This window comes from Medicago truncatula, chromosome 8, assembly GCF_003473485.1.
Source record: "Medicago truncatula cultivar Jemalong A17 chromosome 8, MtrunA17r5.0-ANR, whole genome shotgun sequence".
Lineage (NCBI taxonomy): Eukaryota > Viridiplantae > Streptophyta > Magnoliopsida > Fabales > Fabaceae > Medicago > Medicago truncatula.
The window spans coordinates 29,411,753-29,430,043 of NC_053049.1; the positions used below are offsets into that span (position 1 = coordinate 29,411,753).

At 33.7% G+C, this 18,291-nt stretch overlaps 1 protein-coding gene across 2 annotated transcripts; it reads right to left on the reverse strand.

Annotated features, from left to right (window-relative positions):
* Positions 1-7,376: 7,376 nt before the first annotated feature.
* On the reverse strand, positions 7,377-12,950 carry LOC25501314 (protein SRG1). Of its 2 annotated transcripts, XM_024773771.2 has the most exons (6): positions 12,688-12,950; positions 12,451-12,522; positions 9,357-9,607; positions 8,805-9,052; positions 8,146-8,470; positions 7,377-7,796 (listed from the first exon to the last, which is right to left on the reverse strand). In XM_024773771.2, the coding sequence occupies exons 2-6, from the start codon at positions 12,461-12,463 to the stop codon at positions 7,545-7,547; spliced, it is 1,089 nt and encodes a 362-aa protein (XP_024629539.1). In that variant the 5' UTR covers positions 12,464-12,522; positions 12,688-12,950; the 3' UTR covers positions 7,377-7,544. The 2 variants fall into 2 exon arrangements, with proteins under 2 accessions (XP_024629539.1, XP_013445956.1); XM_013590502.3 differs by lacking the exon at positions 12,451-12,522 and having other exon boundaries at positions 12,688-12,925.
* Between the last annotated feature and the right edge of the window lie 5,341 nt (positions 12,951-18,291).

The following is an 18,291-nucleotide window of genomic DNA, read 5'->3' on the forward strand; positions in this document are numbered from 1 at the left end:
GAAGGTCATACTGGCCGGGATTTTTAGTCGCCTTTAAGAAGGTCGTACTAATTTTTAAAGTCTCAGCAGCCTTTAAGAAGGTCATACTGGCCGGGATTTTTAGTCGCCTTTAAGAAGGTCGTACTAATTTTTAAAGTCTCAGCAGCCTTTAAGAAGGTCATACTGGCCGGGATTTTTAAAGTCTCAGCAGCCTTTAAGAAGGTCATACTGGCCGGGATTTTTAAAGTCTCAGCAGCCTTTAAGAAGGTCATACTGGCCGGGATTTTTAGTCGCCTTTAAGAAGGTCGTACTAATTTTTAAAGTCTCAGCAGCCTTTAAGAAGGTCATACTGGCCGGGATTTTTAAAGTCTCAGCAGCCTTTAAGAAGGTCATACTGGCCGGGATTTTTAGTCGCCTTTAAGAAGGTCGTACTGGCTTTGAGTCTCCCTTTTATAAAAAACCTGCAAAACAAATCTCAAAGGTCGAAAAGGTTATTTTAGAATATAACTCCGCGTTTCATCTTTATGTTTTCCATGGCGGGACTATTGCTTCCATGCTCGTTTAATCATGGCGTGTTGATTGGCGAATTCTCTTCTTTTATTCATCTAGCCCTTGGCGAGCTTGTTAGTATTCCAACCTTGATTTATCTGAAATATAACAATTTCTCCAAACTTCCAAAGTAATCAGTATCATAAATAAACGAGTCCTTTAATCATATGCAATCATACTTCCTCAAAACTAACTATTCTTTGTCTTCTTTTATTTAGCTCGTATTTGATAATAAATTTTCTTCAAATCTAAACAGTATATTTTCTCAAAATATATTTGACGATAAATTTTCTTCAAATCTAAACAGTATATTTTCTCACAATATTTTCGACGATAAATTTTCTTCAAATCTAAACAGTATATTTTCTCACAATATTTTTGACGATAAATTTTCTTCAAATCAAACAGAATTATTTTCTCAAAATATATTCGACAATAAAAAGTGTAAATACTCGCCTTATTTCTTCTACCTATTTTTCTTTATTTGTTGTGCTCTTTTCTCTCATAATAAGAAATTGGAACTAACTCGCCCATTATCCTATCTATTCGCCAATCCGAGTAAAAACAAAAATATAATAGGCTATCGAAGAATAAGTCAGTTCTCAATATACAATTGTCCTACACGTAAAGATCGGAAAGATGAAACCTGAACGTTATTTTTTTCTCTGAGTCATGAGAGACGTTGTTACGGTTGTGCAGTGTTCCCTTGGTTCGTTGAAGTTCTTGGCGCTCTTGTTAATTCGTAGAATTCTCTTTACAAAGATATTACATACATACTCGAACAAATCATGTTAGTTACTTTCAAATCAACTGTCGAAACCCATAATATCATAAATACGGTTTATTTACAAAAATTTAAAGAAACAGAGTATACGATCCCCTTTTGAGAATGTTACTACCATACTTCCTATCATATCAGAGGCCAAAAAGCGCTATGTGGCATCGAAAAGCTGCACAAAAAGCTGCACAAAAACACCTCTCCAACTAACAAACTCAATTAGGTTCACGAAGCATGAGGCCAAACCACAACATATATTACTAGTTAAATTGAAAAGCTGTAAAGCTAAATCCATAATCGATTGACCATAGGATGCAATATACATAATTACAAGATTGAAACACATTATTATCAAAGTAATTAGTTATGATCAACCACCTAGATAAAGCATCCATTTATACAATAATAGGAATTCATGTTAGGCATATTATCTTCATTGTAATCAAATTCAAACACTTTATATTATTTATCGATTATGATCATAACATGAATATACAATATACGTATCCATTAGCTAATCACTTTAATAAAAAATAGCCAATGATGATGTAAAACAAAAGATGACATACGTGTATAGATACAAAACCACAATCAATTCAATTTATATGATTCATATCTCCTTATAACATAAAACAAACTTTGAATAAAGAATCATCACAAAAAATACTAATATAGCTCCCGACATGCCCCTGCATTACACCTGCTAAAATAGATAGAGATCATCCATTCAAAACAAACAACCAATATAGCTCCCCCGATATCCACCTGCACATAACCTGTAGCTTCCATAACAAGGAATTGATAAAACATAATCTATCCAATAAGATACTGTATATCTTATTCGTGGCTTTCATAACAAAGGAATTAATAATAGGTCAAGACACCCAATCAATTTTATATAATGATTTTTATGCAAGGGAGGCAAGCAATTTTACAAAGTTAATAACTCTGTTCACGCCACCTTTCTCATCGGCGGCGAGGTTGCTGCCATGCTTCCGAATTGATTTTCATCCAATTGCATCGTGATCGGAGGATTCGGTCATCGTGGCGGTTGGGAATGATGAAGATCATCCGGATCGCAGTTTAGTGACTACGATTAAGTTTCCTATGGCTTTAGAATTTCTAAATCGCGGATTACGATTCAAAAGAGTGGTCTAGGTTAGTTTTACCTCTTCCCACAGACGGCGCCAACTGTACTTGCAGAAAAAGTACGGTAAGGATTCTAGGGTTAAGAATCGTAGACTAGGGTTCTAATCTAGGGTTTTAGACTGATTATTCGGTCCTTTTAGACTGACCCCAAGGGGGTTATTTATAGCCTGCTAATGGGCTTTTTCCTGCGTGACTTAAGCTCTAAGAAAGCAGGGTTTTTAGTCTTTTTAGCTCATTTAGGCGGTTTAGGGCGACTTCTAGAGGTTTCTAGAAGCCGAGGTAGACGGCGCCCTGAGGAGGACGCGCCTAGGCCTCCAAAGTCCCTTCTATAGGGCGCCTAAACCCTTCTGGAGGGCTTTTAAGCCCTTAAGAATATTATGACGGTCCACAGCCCCCCAAGCACGAGGCTTGGAACAAGGCGAAGTGATTAATAACGTGGATTTGGCCCTTCTGGAGGGCTCTAACCCTTAGGAATATTATGACGGTCCACCAGCCCCCCAAGCACGAGGCTTGGAACAAGGCGAAGTGATTAATAACGAGGCTTGAAACCTCTAGAAGTCGCCCTAAACCGCCTAAATGAGCTAAAAAGACTAAAAACCCTGCTTTCTTAGAGCTTAAGTCACGCAGGAAAAAGCCCATTAGCAGGCTATAAATAACCCCCTTGGGGTCAGTCTAAAAGGATCGAATAATCAGTCTAAAACCCTAGATTAGAACCCTAGTCTACGATTCTTAACCCTAGAATCTTTACCGTAACCCTTAGGAATATTTATGACGGTCCAATTTATTAATTACATATAAAAAATTAAGGGTGTGTAGGAGGGCCACAAGTTATTTCTGATTTTGTTTTAAGGGTTTTTAAGTCTGATTTGTTATGGATTATAAAAGAGTAAATAGTCATTTGATCACTTGTGAGTAGAGGTGTCAAATGGGCCGGCCCGGCTCGGGCCCGAGAGGCCCGACTATAGAAATGGGCCAGCCCGACCCGACCTGTTTATGATTGGGCTGTGAATTCTAGAGCCCGGCCCGGCTCGGGTGGGCCATGGGCCAGCCCGGCCTGGCTCGTTTATGTTTTATTTTTAAAATTTATTCACTTTTTTTTTATGTATTTTCTTATGTATTAGTTACTCACCATTATTTTTTTGCTAAAATATGATTGGATGGACATAAAAATATAAATAATTTTTACATTAACATTGAATAAAAATTAAACTCTAGATTATTCTTTCAATTAAATCAAATTAATAATTTATAAACTTTAAAATTTTAAAACTGTAAGCTAAATTCATCCATATTTATTAAGTTTATTTATTTAAATATTTTTTTGTTAATAAATTTTAAATTAGTTGATAATTTTTTAAAAAAATATGTTGTTTTTTAACAAAAATAAAATGAAATATGGGTTAATGGGCCGGCCCAAAGCCCGGACCGACCCAACTTTTGTATGGCCCAAATGGGCTTGGGCTGAAAAGCCCGAGTGCATTTTTTGACAGCTCTACTTGTAAGACAATGTTACTGTAGTCTTTAAACATATTGAAATCGCAAACATAGAAAGATATTTGAAGGCTGAATTTCTCAATGAAAAAAGTATTCGATGATTAAATATAAAAGACTATTACTTTTCCTACCCTGTCTGTTTCTCGCGTGCCGGATAAATAATTTTTCAGAAGTTTTTAGATTATATAATCCTGAAAACACTTGTACCAGAATTTCACACATTGCTTACACTTTGAATTACTTTATATTATTTAGATGTTAAATTCATAAAATAAATGCAAAATAAAAACGCAAATATACGAACAAAAATAAAACGGGTTACATAATCTTTGAAAATCTTTTGAAACCTTTGAGCAAAACATCCTGACACAGTCCGGATTACATAATCCGCACACCTCCCATGATTTCCGAATTATGTAATCTGAATTCTTACGACATATTACAAAAAAGGGCCTTTAGGCCTTTATAACATAAAATCAAGGTCGAAGAAGCGGAAGTGCCTCAGAAACCAACCAAGCTCGGTGTCGAGACGGCAAGGAAGGCAGATGTTTATCATATCATAATCCTCGTCTGCACCTGGAGATGGAAAGTGAGAATTGCGGATCATATTGCTCATCACACAAGCCCCGCTGGAAAGACAAGTGAACTTGTAGTCCAAACCCGGGGGCATAAAACGTAGTTCGAGTTGACCCCAATCGAAGAGAAGACCGTCGACACTGATGACGGTTCTACTATAAGAAAGACGCTGTCGAGTGAAAAGGTCGTGAAAGATGGGAAAAACCCTTTCTCTGACAAAACCTTCGCTTGCCAGCACTTTCAACATGATCAAGAAGTACTTGGCTTCATCTGACCTTGCGCGTTCCACGCTGTGAGAACAGATTGAATCCTAGGCAGGTCAAGGTGAGGTTGATGAAGCATTTGAGTCGCTCTGACAACGCAGTACAGTGCATGACCATTGAGAGTAAGTTGCCGCATGAACTTCCTTTGTCCCGTGTTAGGCGAATCGAGGAGAAAAAGGCCCATACAATCTTCTGACATCGCTCTGAGCACCTCAGGGTTTTCGGAAAGTCTCCGATGAAATTTTGCGGATGCCCGGAAGGTTAGCAACTCTCTAGTGCTTGAAACGGCGATCTTCTTGGCAATGACGAGTTGAAGTTCTGGTGGAAGCATTTCCATGGTGTGAAGGAGTTTATTGTTGCCTTGAGTCAGAAGGGAAGATGGAAGATGCAAAGGAAAGAAAGTCAGGATTTGGTGGTAATGCAAGAAGGTAACATGGCTTTTTATAATGGTGAATGTGACTTGAGATAATGGAGAGAAGCAAATATCTTGGAAAGAAGCAAAGAAGCGTAAATGCCTTGAGATAGTGGATAATTAATTTCCTTGGGAGACATAAAATCTTGGAAATCTTGTGAAGAAAGGTGCAATGATGATGAAAATTGGAACTTGAACTATGGATAAAGATGAAAAGTTCAAATAGGGCGCCATTAATAGGTCTGTTGATCTTCCAAAGAAGTTGTCTGTATTTTATAATCTGGATAGTTTTTGTCATTTCCGGAATATATAATCCGGACACTCTCAATTATTTTTTTACGGTGCGTTTCACCAAAGGTTTGGCCAGTTAGTGGAGTTTTAATGCGTTTTATGGACGGTTTTGAATGACAAACACATTTTCATTGTATGTACTTATGACCTGGGACTTATATAACGGTCAACAGAGACCTTTGACATCAAAGAAAACACCAATAAACACATATAAAAATTGTTCGGATTTGGTGTTCTGGAAAGCTCTAGCAATATGGTTGGGATTAAATAATCCGAACCAAGGGTATTTTTGATTTTTTTTGTAGGGCGCGCAAGAAACAGGCAGGGTGGGAAAAGTAATAGTCAATATAGAATGCTTGAAAACATGTTTGATAAATGTTCTGAACCAAGCAAATGTTCAAAGGGCCATTTACATAGGTCCAATACAAAAGGACCCAAATCCAACATTTAGGTAAATTACTCGCAACACACCTCCTCCCCGTGACTTTTGATTTATATTGTATTGTTGTACTTTATCAATTTAAAAGAATGAATATCGTTTATTTTTGTTAAAAAAGAAAAAAAAAAGAATGATCTAAACAACGGTAGACTTAAAAATGTATAAACGAAGAGTCAAGAATTGTGACGTACATGATATAATGACCTAAACATAACACAACAACACACTTCATTTATCATAAGTTGAGAATGTTGAGCTCATTTAAGGTGTAAACAACTACACATGATATGCAGATTATATATATATAGGGTTTTGCTAAAAGCCACCCATGAAGGTGTTTTTAGCAACCCACACCTCAAGGTGTGATTTTCACTTTTCAGTTATAACTTTGCTAAAAGACACCTTCATAAAAATTAGTTGGTGTCTTTTAGCAAATGCTCATAGAATAACTTGTTAAAAGACACATTCATAAAATGTGTCTTCTAGCAAAACCCATACATATATATATATGGTTCTAAAGTTTATAAGTCTAGGAAGGTGTGCTCCTTGATTTTCGGATATCAACTCATTAATTGATTTGAATATTCAATCTTTGAACTCTCTACTTTTATTCGTGGGAAGGGAAAAAGTGAGTAAAAACCCTTATGAGATTTTGGATTCGGGGGTTGGTTACGCGAAGGGAAGGTGCTATCACCCTAAGCGTCTACGGTACTCCGTAGGAACCTCTTGCCTAATTATCTTGTGCTAAATTATTTTGCTTATTTGAAAATTATTGCCTAAGAGTCTAGGTGAAAGAATGGGGGAGAAGAAGTATGTTTTTGTTGTTTTTATTTGATTTGGAAGGATAAATCCTTTGCCTACATACTCTTAAAGAAAAGGGATCAAAACCCAACGTAGTTCGTTCTCAAAAGAAATGATTTTTGGTGGGTTAGATTGATTTTAACATTTTTGAAAAGAAAAAAAAGGTTTTAAGAAGAGATAAGAGGCCTCAAGACATGAAAGAATAAGATGAGGTTGGTCAAATTTTAATTATACGAAACTCAACTCTAATATGGATATTAAATTGATTAAACATTTGATTAAGAAAATAAAAAGAAAAAACACTTGGATTAAAATCAAAGGTTTATTAAGAAAATATGTTTTGAAGTTTGATATATTTGATTTTTTGGTAAAAAGATTTTTTCTAAGCTAACGGTAAACTTGAAAAACTAAACGCGACGGCGTAGCGTAACAAGAAATAAAAGCGTGAGTGGAATTACTAAGGATGTTAGGTCCGAAGTAAAATTCCATCCTAAAATTACTAGTTGATTATTTTTAAGGCACTCAATTTAGTCAAGTAATTAATCCTAGTTTGCCATTAATTCATTTAGCCCTCACTCACAAACAAAGCACAAAACGATAAAAATAAATGTAAAGTGTCGGTGCATCTGTTATTACATAATTACATTTCAAATGTAAGTTCTTATGCACTTTGGTGTATATTATAGATAAACTGACATTACTAAACAAAGAGTAAATTCAAACTGACATTATTATATTGTACAACATCACATCCAACATGACTTTATTTGCTATGATCTTTATTTAATTTTCCATGCCAATGCATTATTACTATCACTCATTTTTCATCCTCATGTCATCAATGTACAATTTTCCTTCAAGCTTGCGTGAGAAATATCCTTTGAAGAAATCTTCCACACTAATGTCCTTGAACACTGCAGGAGTTTTAGGAGTAATAAGGCTTGGTACTGGAGCAAGAATTGCATTCAACCTAGCACTGTGAAATGTGGCAATCGAAATCCTCTCCTTCTCTGAGTTAATTGTTGCTCGATGTTCAATACTTCGATAAATACCATTCGTCATTATCTGTCGAACAATTTAAAATATTTGGTAAAATCAAAATATTTACATTGATTGTCTTCTGATTTTTTTTTTTTTGAAGGAATGATTTTTTTTAATTGTTGTAATATAATATAGCTACTAAATGTAACATGAAAAAGAAATTTGTGGATTGCTTTTGTTTTTGAGTTTCATTCAAATTTATCGTTGGTGTAAAAAGAAATTGATTTTTTTGGTGGTGACCAGGGTTCGAACCCCAGACCTTACATATTTTATACATTATCTATAGCAACTGAACTAAGCTCACGAAGACAATCACACACTTGATTGATTATAATGTGACGACATTATTAAACTCTTTGTTTTAATTAATTACCTCTAGCATGTCTCCAATGTTGATAACAAAAGCATTTGTGAGAGGCTTAATAGGAATCCACATTCCATCTTTTTTTATTTGAAGGCCTTCTATTTCATTGAGTTGGAGAAGAATGGTAAGGGCAGTACCATCAGAATGAGGATTGAGTCCAATGACTTTGTCTGGTTGGGGACAAGGAGGATAGTAATTCATCCTCATTGCTTGACCTCCCTCTTCAAACAACTCTAGCAATTCATTTTTTTGGATCTTTAATGCTTTTGACATAAATTCAACGATCGTCACACATAGCTTTTTCAGTTCTAAAGAGTACATCTCTAGATTTTCTCTGTAAATGAAAAAATATATAAAAATGATGAAGTTTCTTAAATATTAAATATTTAGTATGCTTGAAAATAAGACGTACAAATAGAATGTACATCCCTTTGCATTACTCTGAAAAATTTAAGCTAACTAAATATATGATTTGTGTGATCACATTTTTTAGTTACGTGACCACTATTTTTCAAGAATTTATTTGGTTAATTGAGTGGAAAAATAATGGTCACGCAACTGAAAAATATTTGTTTAACTGAAATTTTCCAGAGTAGTACAAAAGGATGTGCACAGCAAGGATGTCAATTTTTTTTTTTTCTTCTTTCAAATAGAAGAACGGAAAGAACCTGAATGGTTGGGGAATACTAGGAAATAAGTTTGGATTTCTCATGTATGATGGATGAGTGATAATGTAGAATAAATCTGCCCATTCCAGTTTGTGTTCATCTGATACAACAAACATCTGACCGAAACCTTCCATATCTCCTGGTTTCTGAGATAATATTTTCTTCTCTTCCACTGGCAGATTGAAGAAGTCTTGGACAAGTTTTTTAAAATTTTCCACCAATAAAGGATTGACTCCGTGATTGATCAACTGCCAATAATTTGAAAATCATGGTTCATGTTACGGGACAACTAACACTACCAAATTACAATAAAACCATAAATCATATGTGTAACCTCTCTAAGGCGTGTCCCAATGTCTGACACGTATCGTGTCCGACACCGACACGACACTTGTGATTACATTAAATTATGTCATTTTCTCAAAATTTTATCCGTGTCGACGTGTCCGTGTCAGTGTCGTTTCGGTGTCCGTGTCAGTGTCCGTGCTTTATAGTATGTAACCATTGAGATTGTGACTCATACAAAAAAAAAAGGGAGACGGTGATTCAAACCTGGAAGAAACCCCATTCTTTGCATGCATGATCGAATTTTTCTAGTTCAGTTCCATCTTCTTCAGACAATAACTTCTTCAAATCGATGACTGGAACTTGTGGTAAAGAGATTGTGCTAGATACTACAGAAGGTTCTTGGTTTTGCTGAACATATCGTTCTGGAACTTTGGCGATGGGTTGCTTTACTAGCTCTTGGACAGAAGGAACCAAGAGAGATGTTCCAAGCTTCTTTACCATTTCTGAATCCATTGCTGCAAAGAAAAATAAGCTTATTTAATAAATAATTTGTTTGTTAATTTGATATCAATAGCATTTGCTTGGATCACTTCCACGGTGCTAATGTTGAAATAAATAGTATAAAGCTACTGTTTAGTTTCAAACTTGTGGGGCCATCAACTTAATAACTTTCGAAATGAACCTAGTAAATTAATATGAGATGGAAAAAAAGTCAATGGTTGACAATTTTAATAAATCAAGTGCGATTAAAATATAAATCATTGACTTTGACTTGGTAAAAAATAATATATATCATTGACTTCCAAACTTTAAAAAATTACTTTCGGACGGGTCATGATAGCATAAAGTTAGTGGAAGGGAATTTTAGATCGAATATCATACGTGGTTCTTAAAATTTAAATAATTATAATAAATTAGTCTTTTTAAATCATAAAATATCCTCATTATTATTCTATTTTCATCAAACTCGATTAAAAAGTGTTTATTTGAACGTTTAATACTAAATTCATATGTTCAAATTCATCGCTCTCAAAACTATAGTTCATATGTGTGATATTCAGTCTTGATTTAAATCAAAATTGATCATTTACTTGATTTATAATACTATTGATGAAATATTTATTTATAAAATTAAACTTAAATTCAAAAATAAGAAGAAGAAAATATGCGTTAGTAATCATGGTTGATGTCATAAACACTTTTGAACCTACCACCTTAATTTTAAATGGTCCATAAGCACATTTTAACGAAGTTGATTGAAAAAAATGGGTAACAGTGCAAATATTCTATTACTTAAAGAAGCAATTTGTAACAAAAAATACCCAAAAGACTAATTTGTTATTAACATCAAACTTAAAGGACCGCAAGATGTATTTGACGAGCATTCAATGACATGAAATAGAGAGTCAATATTTATTGACATAAGTATCAAACTTTACATAGTTTCACACAGGGGAAGATAAAAGAAATTATCGTCCAGGACCAAGTACAACGAGGATAATTAGTTTTTTCTTCAAACGGTAATTGTTTCGGACCGGTCAGAGACCAATCCCATGTTGACACGTGGCTTAACTTACACCTCCTTAAGTTCGTGTGCCCGAAGGATCACATCAACTTTGGTGCACTGCATCGCATCCATTCAAACCCACGCGCGAGGATCACCCTTCTAATTGTCCCTAATCACACGCCGCAAAACCTGGAGGCGGTTATTCTCAACGCGCGCCTATATAAGGGCGACATTGCTTCATGCTCAAGGTATGACTCACTTTTCACAACACTTTCTACACACTCTCTCTCAGTTCCATTACTGACTTGAGCGTTAGTGCGCTAACGTGCCTAAATGCACCTTTCGTTCCATCACGAAGACTCGTCGCCACTGTACTAGAGCCCTTTCTGCCACCGTTGCCTCTCATCCATCCTCACCGGACATATCATTTGGCGCTAGAATGAGGGATCGTTCGCTAACCACCACCGTCTAACGATCCTCCACTGTAACCATTTTATGTTATGCGCTCCTCCGACGTAACCATTTTCAGTTACATGTTCCTTCACCGAAAAAGGATGCCATAGCTACTTGGAAATTTGAAAAAAAATAGAAAATGAAGGAGTAAGTTACAAGGACTTAGTGAGAGACAACAACCACCACCACTAGAAGGGAAACACACAAGGGCACGATTCTTTACTTTTCTCAAATCAAATTTTGATTTACAAAGTTACTAACCGTGTAAAAATATAATAAACTCACAAACAAGTGTACCGTGAAAATTCAGAAATCTTATAAGTTTCACAAACAAATAAGACTATACCAAAATTCCAATGTCGTAAAGAAGTGAACCCAAATCCACAACTTTAAAGAAAATATAGAAATCGCGTATAATGAAAAAGGAATCGAAATAATCAAATCCAAATAGAATATAAATTCAAACTCCATTTAATAATACTAAAATAATCGACTTTGAAGAAAGTATAAAAATCCAACTTTAGCGAAAATAATCTAATGGGTGAATCGAGAACTAGCTTCATCTCGTTGATAGCACTCTCTTCCTAATGGTGGCCTTTCCATAGGGGCGACTCCATCTAACGGATATCTCTTTTCTCTCGACTCAAAACAAAGTGTAAAACATTTTCAATTAGGAAGTTTACCTCTCATTGATAGCCCTCTCCTCCTAATGGTGGCCTTTCCATCGGGGCGGCTCCATCCAACGGGGTAACTCTACCTAATTGAAATCACATACTAGGTGCACCTAGGTCGTCGTCATTATAACCATAATTTTTAAAACACCATTCTTAAAACACAATGCTAAGACCATATTTCACAACATAACGAAACTTATTTCAAAATACGTATCATCAAAACTCAATCGAAAATCTACTACTTATAAACATAAGTAAATCCAAATGCAAATCCAATTCAAAATCCAAATCGCGTACAAATTAATATCTAACCTTTCAAAGAACGCATATTTCAAAACCATGTTTCACAACATATCAACAAAACTATGAAAATACATACAATGAAATTTTCCGTTTCAATTTCTCTACTTTATAAATCACAAGTAAAAATTCAAATTCAAATGGAGCGCATATTAATATCAAAAATTTCCAAGAACATATATCTCAAAACCGTATTTCTCCATATCTCAAAACTCATGTCATAGTATATGCAACCAAACGTCAATTTCAAATCTTTTGCTCAATAAATAAATCCGAATAGAGTATAGTTAAATTTGATGACTTTGAAATTATATAACAATGACGAGAAGAATGTTCAAAGGGTGTGTTCCCCAATTTGATAAATACTCAAAATATCAATAATAATGATAATTAAAATAATTGATAATGATCGTCATCAACTCACAGTTAAGGCACATCAACTAAGTCTGCTCTCTAACCACTCCTGAAGTAGCATATGAAACATCTGGCATCATATCTGAGCATCAATAATTTTTCTCATGAATTAGAAACTCATTCTACTACTTCTATAACTATGTTAACCATAAAATCCCCATATCATCTACTCTAATCTCAATAATTAATTCCTAACACCAATCATGCCTAAATATGCACTAATTGAGTTGTAAATTGATAAATATACCTCCAAGAAGTCTTAATGATCAACTTTCACAGTATGGCATTCTTCTCCTTTCTTAATCCACAAACCCAAACTCAAAATCCCACCCAAGAGCACTTGTAAGAGTTGAGATATCTTTGATTAGATGTGAAATTGATCTCACATGTGTATGGTTTATGGAAGAAATATGGTATATTGAAAGAGAGGAAGGAAAATGATGTACTGAAGGATGGTAGAAGAAGTGGAAACTGAAAGAGGGATACAGAAGCTTCGGGAGAAATAAAATGAGGGTGGGGTTAGGTGGCTGCAGTCTAGTTTTTATTTTATTCTATTTAATTTCTTTATTTTATATTTAAAAAAAAAAAAAAAAAGTGAAACGTTGCGTTTCAATGATGTTTACTTCAAATCCTCCAATATGCTAGTATCTTCCCTACATTTATGTAGTAGTGTCCTGAACTCACAATTTGGTTTCAAACACTACACTTTTCAAGCAACCCTAAAAATTAGGATGCAACAAAATCAAAACCAAAATCAAAATCAGGTATGGAGTAGTATTTTTATGTTGGACAGATATTGAATTAGTATTTAAGAATATATATTTACGTTCGATGCATATGGAGTTAGAATTTTTGCATGGACAAAACAAAAATCTAAGAGAATAAACAAATTTGTTTTGTTAATGCAGGAAGACAACACAAACGTGTACAAGAACACAAAAAACCCACACGGATTTTAGCTTTCCAATTATCACCTTTCCCCTACATTTTATACTCCTTTTTCCCTTTGTTTGTCGTGTTTATTCTTCTGAAACAGGTAGCCACCAATTAGCCAATCAAACTTTCCGATCAGTGGAAGAAGTTCACAAGTTGAAGAAGCAGATAACAAATCGTCTTCAGTCGATCGCCAAGCCTGTTGTTAAAAGAATTCAAGTATGTTAAAATAAAGCTTAAAGTTTCCTTAAATCGTGCTTGTGTTTGACTGATTAGAGTGTGTTTAAATGAGATAATTTTATGAAATAATTTAATTTTAGAGGATAAATCAAATTCTTTATTATAAATTTTAAAAAATTCATTTTTTTTAATTATTTAAAAATATTTATTTATTGAAAAAAATTATTTTTTTAATTAATTTTTTTTTTAAAAAAAATAAATGATGTGGGTGTCACGTCAATGAAGACCAAGTCAAAAATTGATCTTGGGCCTAAAATTGCCAAAGATCCAATACATAGGGGGCTTTTTTGTATTTTAATTACTTAGGGAGTCAAAATCACAACTTTTGAAAAGATAGGGGGCCAAAAGTGCAATTAAGCCTAAAATCTAATAGGCATTATTTGAAAAGTGTTTAGGTTGCAGAAATGAACATTTGTTCAGATTGTGACCACGGTGTGAGGTCGGTTAACACTATGGAATAGAATACAAAGTAAAATAAATAAATAATAAATAATGTTAATACAAACATGAATTTCATAAGGTGAGTGTTAATTCGTGAGCAATTCGTGGATATAGCTTTTGGAAACAACGACCATCTCACGATGTCTGGAATCAAACGGACGGCAACGATTTCACGATAATTGGAAACTGCGGCAATTCTGGAACGAGAGAATTGAACAATCAATATGGGAAGAAGAATGAAGAAGAAATTGCATGTTATGTGTGTTTTAGGTTTTGGAATGGAATAAAATTTATGAACGTATTTGATGTGAAATTTTAATTGTTACAAGCCCTATAGTGTAAATTAATTAAGATTGTATACCTAAATATAATTAAATATAAATTAAAAGTTACCTTATTAAAATTGATTTCTTTTATAGAAAAATTGACTTATTTATTTGACATTTAATATTACATTTTAATTGGTTAATATCTTAAAAGGTAAATACCCCTAAACACGATAGGGTAATCAAGGCCTCACCCTCAAATTGATATATGTTTTCCGTTACTAGTGATCTTTCATGATTTTAATTTGGCACGTAGAAGCTGATTCACTTCTTTCTGTTCTCGTTCTCATTGACGCGTCCCCATTTATTTGCTTACCTTATATATTTCTTGAGCTCAACGTTAAATACCCACTTTGGGTTCTACCACTTCTCAACAAACAAACACAAAGTGGTGTTCTTAGGTTGAAATCTATTCTCTCACATAACAAAATTGGCCAATGGTCAGGTAAACCTTAAACAATTATTTTATTCTTGAATGTGCTCACACAATTTAAGAATTATTACATGTCTGATTTTGTTTTGTAGATTGTTGAGGGAAATATTAAAGATGCACGAACCCTTATTGCTATGCAAAAGCCACGCGAAATAGTTTTGGTTGTGAGTCTTCTTGATGAGGCTCTTGCTATCACTCCATGCTCAGATCAAGCCCTTAAACTTCGAATGAGATCTTTGCTATTTTTGATAAGGTTTAAGGACGTTGAAGGTATGTTTCGAGAATATATTCTTAGTTTGGAAATTACAGACAAATTCTAGTCTTTTCGATAGAGTTTATATTCGAATGTTTTTTTGATTTGATAAAGCGTGTCACGACTGATGATTTCTTTAAAAGTGGGAATAATGGAATAATGAAGGATACCCGAGGTAATCAAAATGTTACAATTTTTTATTTATTTTAAAGTATGTTCTTATATTTCCTCATTGTATTTGAAATATTATCATAAATGAAATGTGTTAAACCGATCAATTCTTTTATTACTAACAAGACATTTGTTTAAACTTTTTCAAATCTTAACAAACCGATCAATTCTTTTTGGATTTATAATTAAGTTGATGTCATGGGGTTCAGTTTATATTTATTGTGAAGGAAAGTTGAGATCAGATTGAAATCCATAGTATCACGGGTTTGAGTTAATACTTTTGTCAGCTACTAATGAAATGTTTTTCCACACTTGATTTTAAAAACTCCTATCAAATTCAAATCAATGTACATTAACCGTATATAACAAGGAAGACCAATTGGTAGCCGATTGCTTCTATTTTTAGATCACATACTAGGCTTTTTTTATGTTACTTATATATCGATAAAGTTAATATTTTATAAGGTGGTTGATATATGGATAAACATTTATTTGTTTTTTTTTTTTTCCTTCTGGATTTAATGAATGTGAATTACATATATTTGGTTTTGGGGAAAAGATGTTTCCATTTAGGCCTACCGAACCATGCAATGGGTTCTTCTCTAAGCTGAAAAAAGCCTCTTCGGAGCTGCTTTTTGCTACAAGACCGCATCTTGGTCTTACGACTGCTTCCTGAATGTTGTAACACACCGTTTTAAGGCCATTTCAAGGTCACGAACAACCACACAATCTCGAAGCCCTCAAACAGAATGTGAAACTTCTCATTGAAAAGATAAAATTCTGTCCTTGTAGTTTTATTGTAACAAAATAATGGCTTTACAATTTCACATTCAGTTTGAGGACTTCCAGATGGTTTGGTTGTTGGTGGCTTTGAAATGGTGTCATCGGATAACAGTATGTTACATCAGGGAAACAGTGGTCGGACACGCTCTTGCAACGGAATGCAGCTCTAGCGATGCTTTTTCCGGTTTGGAGAAGAACCATTGCAGGGTCTAGTGGGTCTAAATGGAAACATGTTTTCCCTAAAACCAAGTATGTGTAATTCACATTCATACAATTAAACCAAGAAATCTCAGTGAACATTTAAACATGTATCGACTATCTTAATCCATATTAACTTAATCAATAGACAAGAAATTGTAAAAACAATGCCTAGTATGTGATCTTAAAATAGAAATAGTTTGCTACCAATTGGTCTTCTTTGAATAAACGTGTATATATATAACTTTAACGTACATTATTTTGAAATTTAATGGAGTTTTTTAAATCAAGCATTGGAAAAAAAATTGCATTAGTAGCTGGCAAAAACATTAACTTAATCCCTATGATACTAGGACTTTCGATTTAAACTCTAAAAATCATTTAATTTTTACATATTTAAACCATGACATTAATTAAACTATTTACCAACATTTCTAGCACAAATCGTCTTTCCCACCCATCTTACATGAACTGTATATGAGTAATAATTTACAGATCAAAGTAATGAAAGGATTTTTAATAGTAAATAGTTTTTTATTTTTTTTTAAATAAGAACAAATATTAGTTGCCAATGAAAAAATACCAATTACAATTATTCTTGCTAAGTAAATGGATTATTCTTAAAGGATATGCATTGAAATCCATCAAGAATAAACAGTTTGTGAAGATATGGAAAAGTTACTTCTTAAAAAAAAAAAAAAAAACTATTTCGAAAAGTTATATAACCATAAACAATTATTTTGTTACCGTAAGTCTGTAACAAAAAAATTTATTTTGTTTGATCAAAAATAATAAACTATTTGTTACAATATGACCAAGTCAAATTAAATATAATAATCTACTTTAAAATAAATAATGAATAAATAATTCAAACATTTTTTTTTACCTCCAATATCCTTCATTTGGTCATTTTTAAAGAAATAAGCGATCAAAGATTTATCAATTCAGAGACGCTCTCGAACAAACTCTGATCTAGAATTATCAGGAAGCCGATATGGAATCATATGTCATTTTCAACTTAGGAGTATATTCTTGAAGCATATTTTCAAGGTCCTTGAACCTTCTAAGACATAGCATAGACATCGCTCGAAGTTGAAGGGCTTGATCTGAGAATGGAGAGATAGCGAGAGCCTCATCAAGAAGATTCGAGCCAAAAAAATTCGGTTGGCTTTTGCTAGGAAAGGGTTTATGCATGTTTATAATTCTCTCGACATACTACAAAACAAAAACAAACATATAATACTTAAATCGCGTGATTTCTATTACTATCTTTGACATAATAATGTAGAGACTAGAAAAACATACATCATCAAAGAAACAAACACAAGAAACATTCTAAAAGAAAAGCAAACACAAGAATAAGAACAAAGAAAAAGCAATTATGCAAAGGTATGTTCTTATGTATCTTGAAGTTTGGTTGGATACCGGTACATAGTAGATAAAATTCATTCAAAGTTTGAATTTATTTTAAAATAAACTAATTTAAAATTATGAGATCATATCGAATGATGGATATACATATATATTCAACCAAGCTCTAAAATACCGGAGTGTGATCATCTTGTGCAAATATCAAATACGGAAGTTACAAGTTTTAGCTTATGGTTGATCTCTTAATACCCTAACTATGTGATCTTGCTCTATAATATTCAACAAGTGATGTTAGAGTTTAACAAGAGGTGTATTTTTTTTACAGGAGAACATGAGATCTATTTATTATAGATAGGGTTATAGCATGAGATGTGAAATTATTTTATGTGTTAAAAGATTTATTTATTTTAATTTTCTGATAAGGAATAGATTGGTCCTGTGCTTGATGTGTTGCTTTGCTTTTATTTCGCTTAGCAAGAAAGTGGCGTATTGCTTGATGTATATAGGTGCTACTAATTGTGCAGTCTGTGCAAGCTGTATTTCGACCAAATCCAAATAATATTGATTGAGTGACTGTTCGAAAGAAGGATCGAACATGGAAGGATGAGACTTGGCAAATAATATTGAAGGTTTCCTTAGTACACGGTAACCTGAGTGAGGCGAATAGTGTTGCAGATGACTTGGCGAAGTTGAACCAAACAA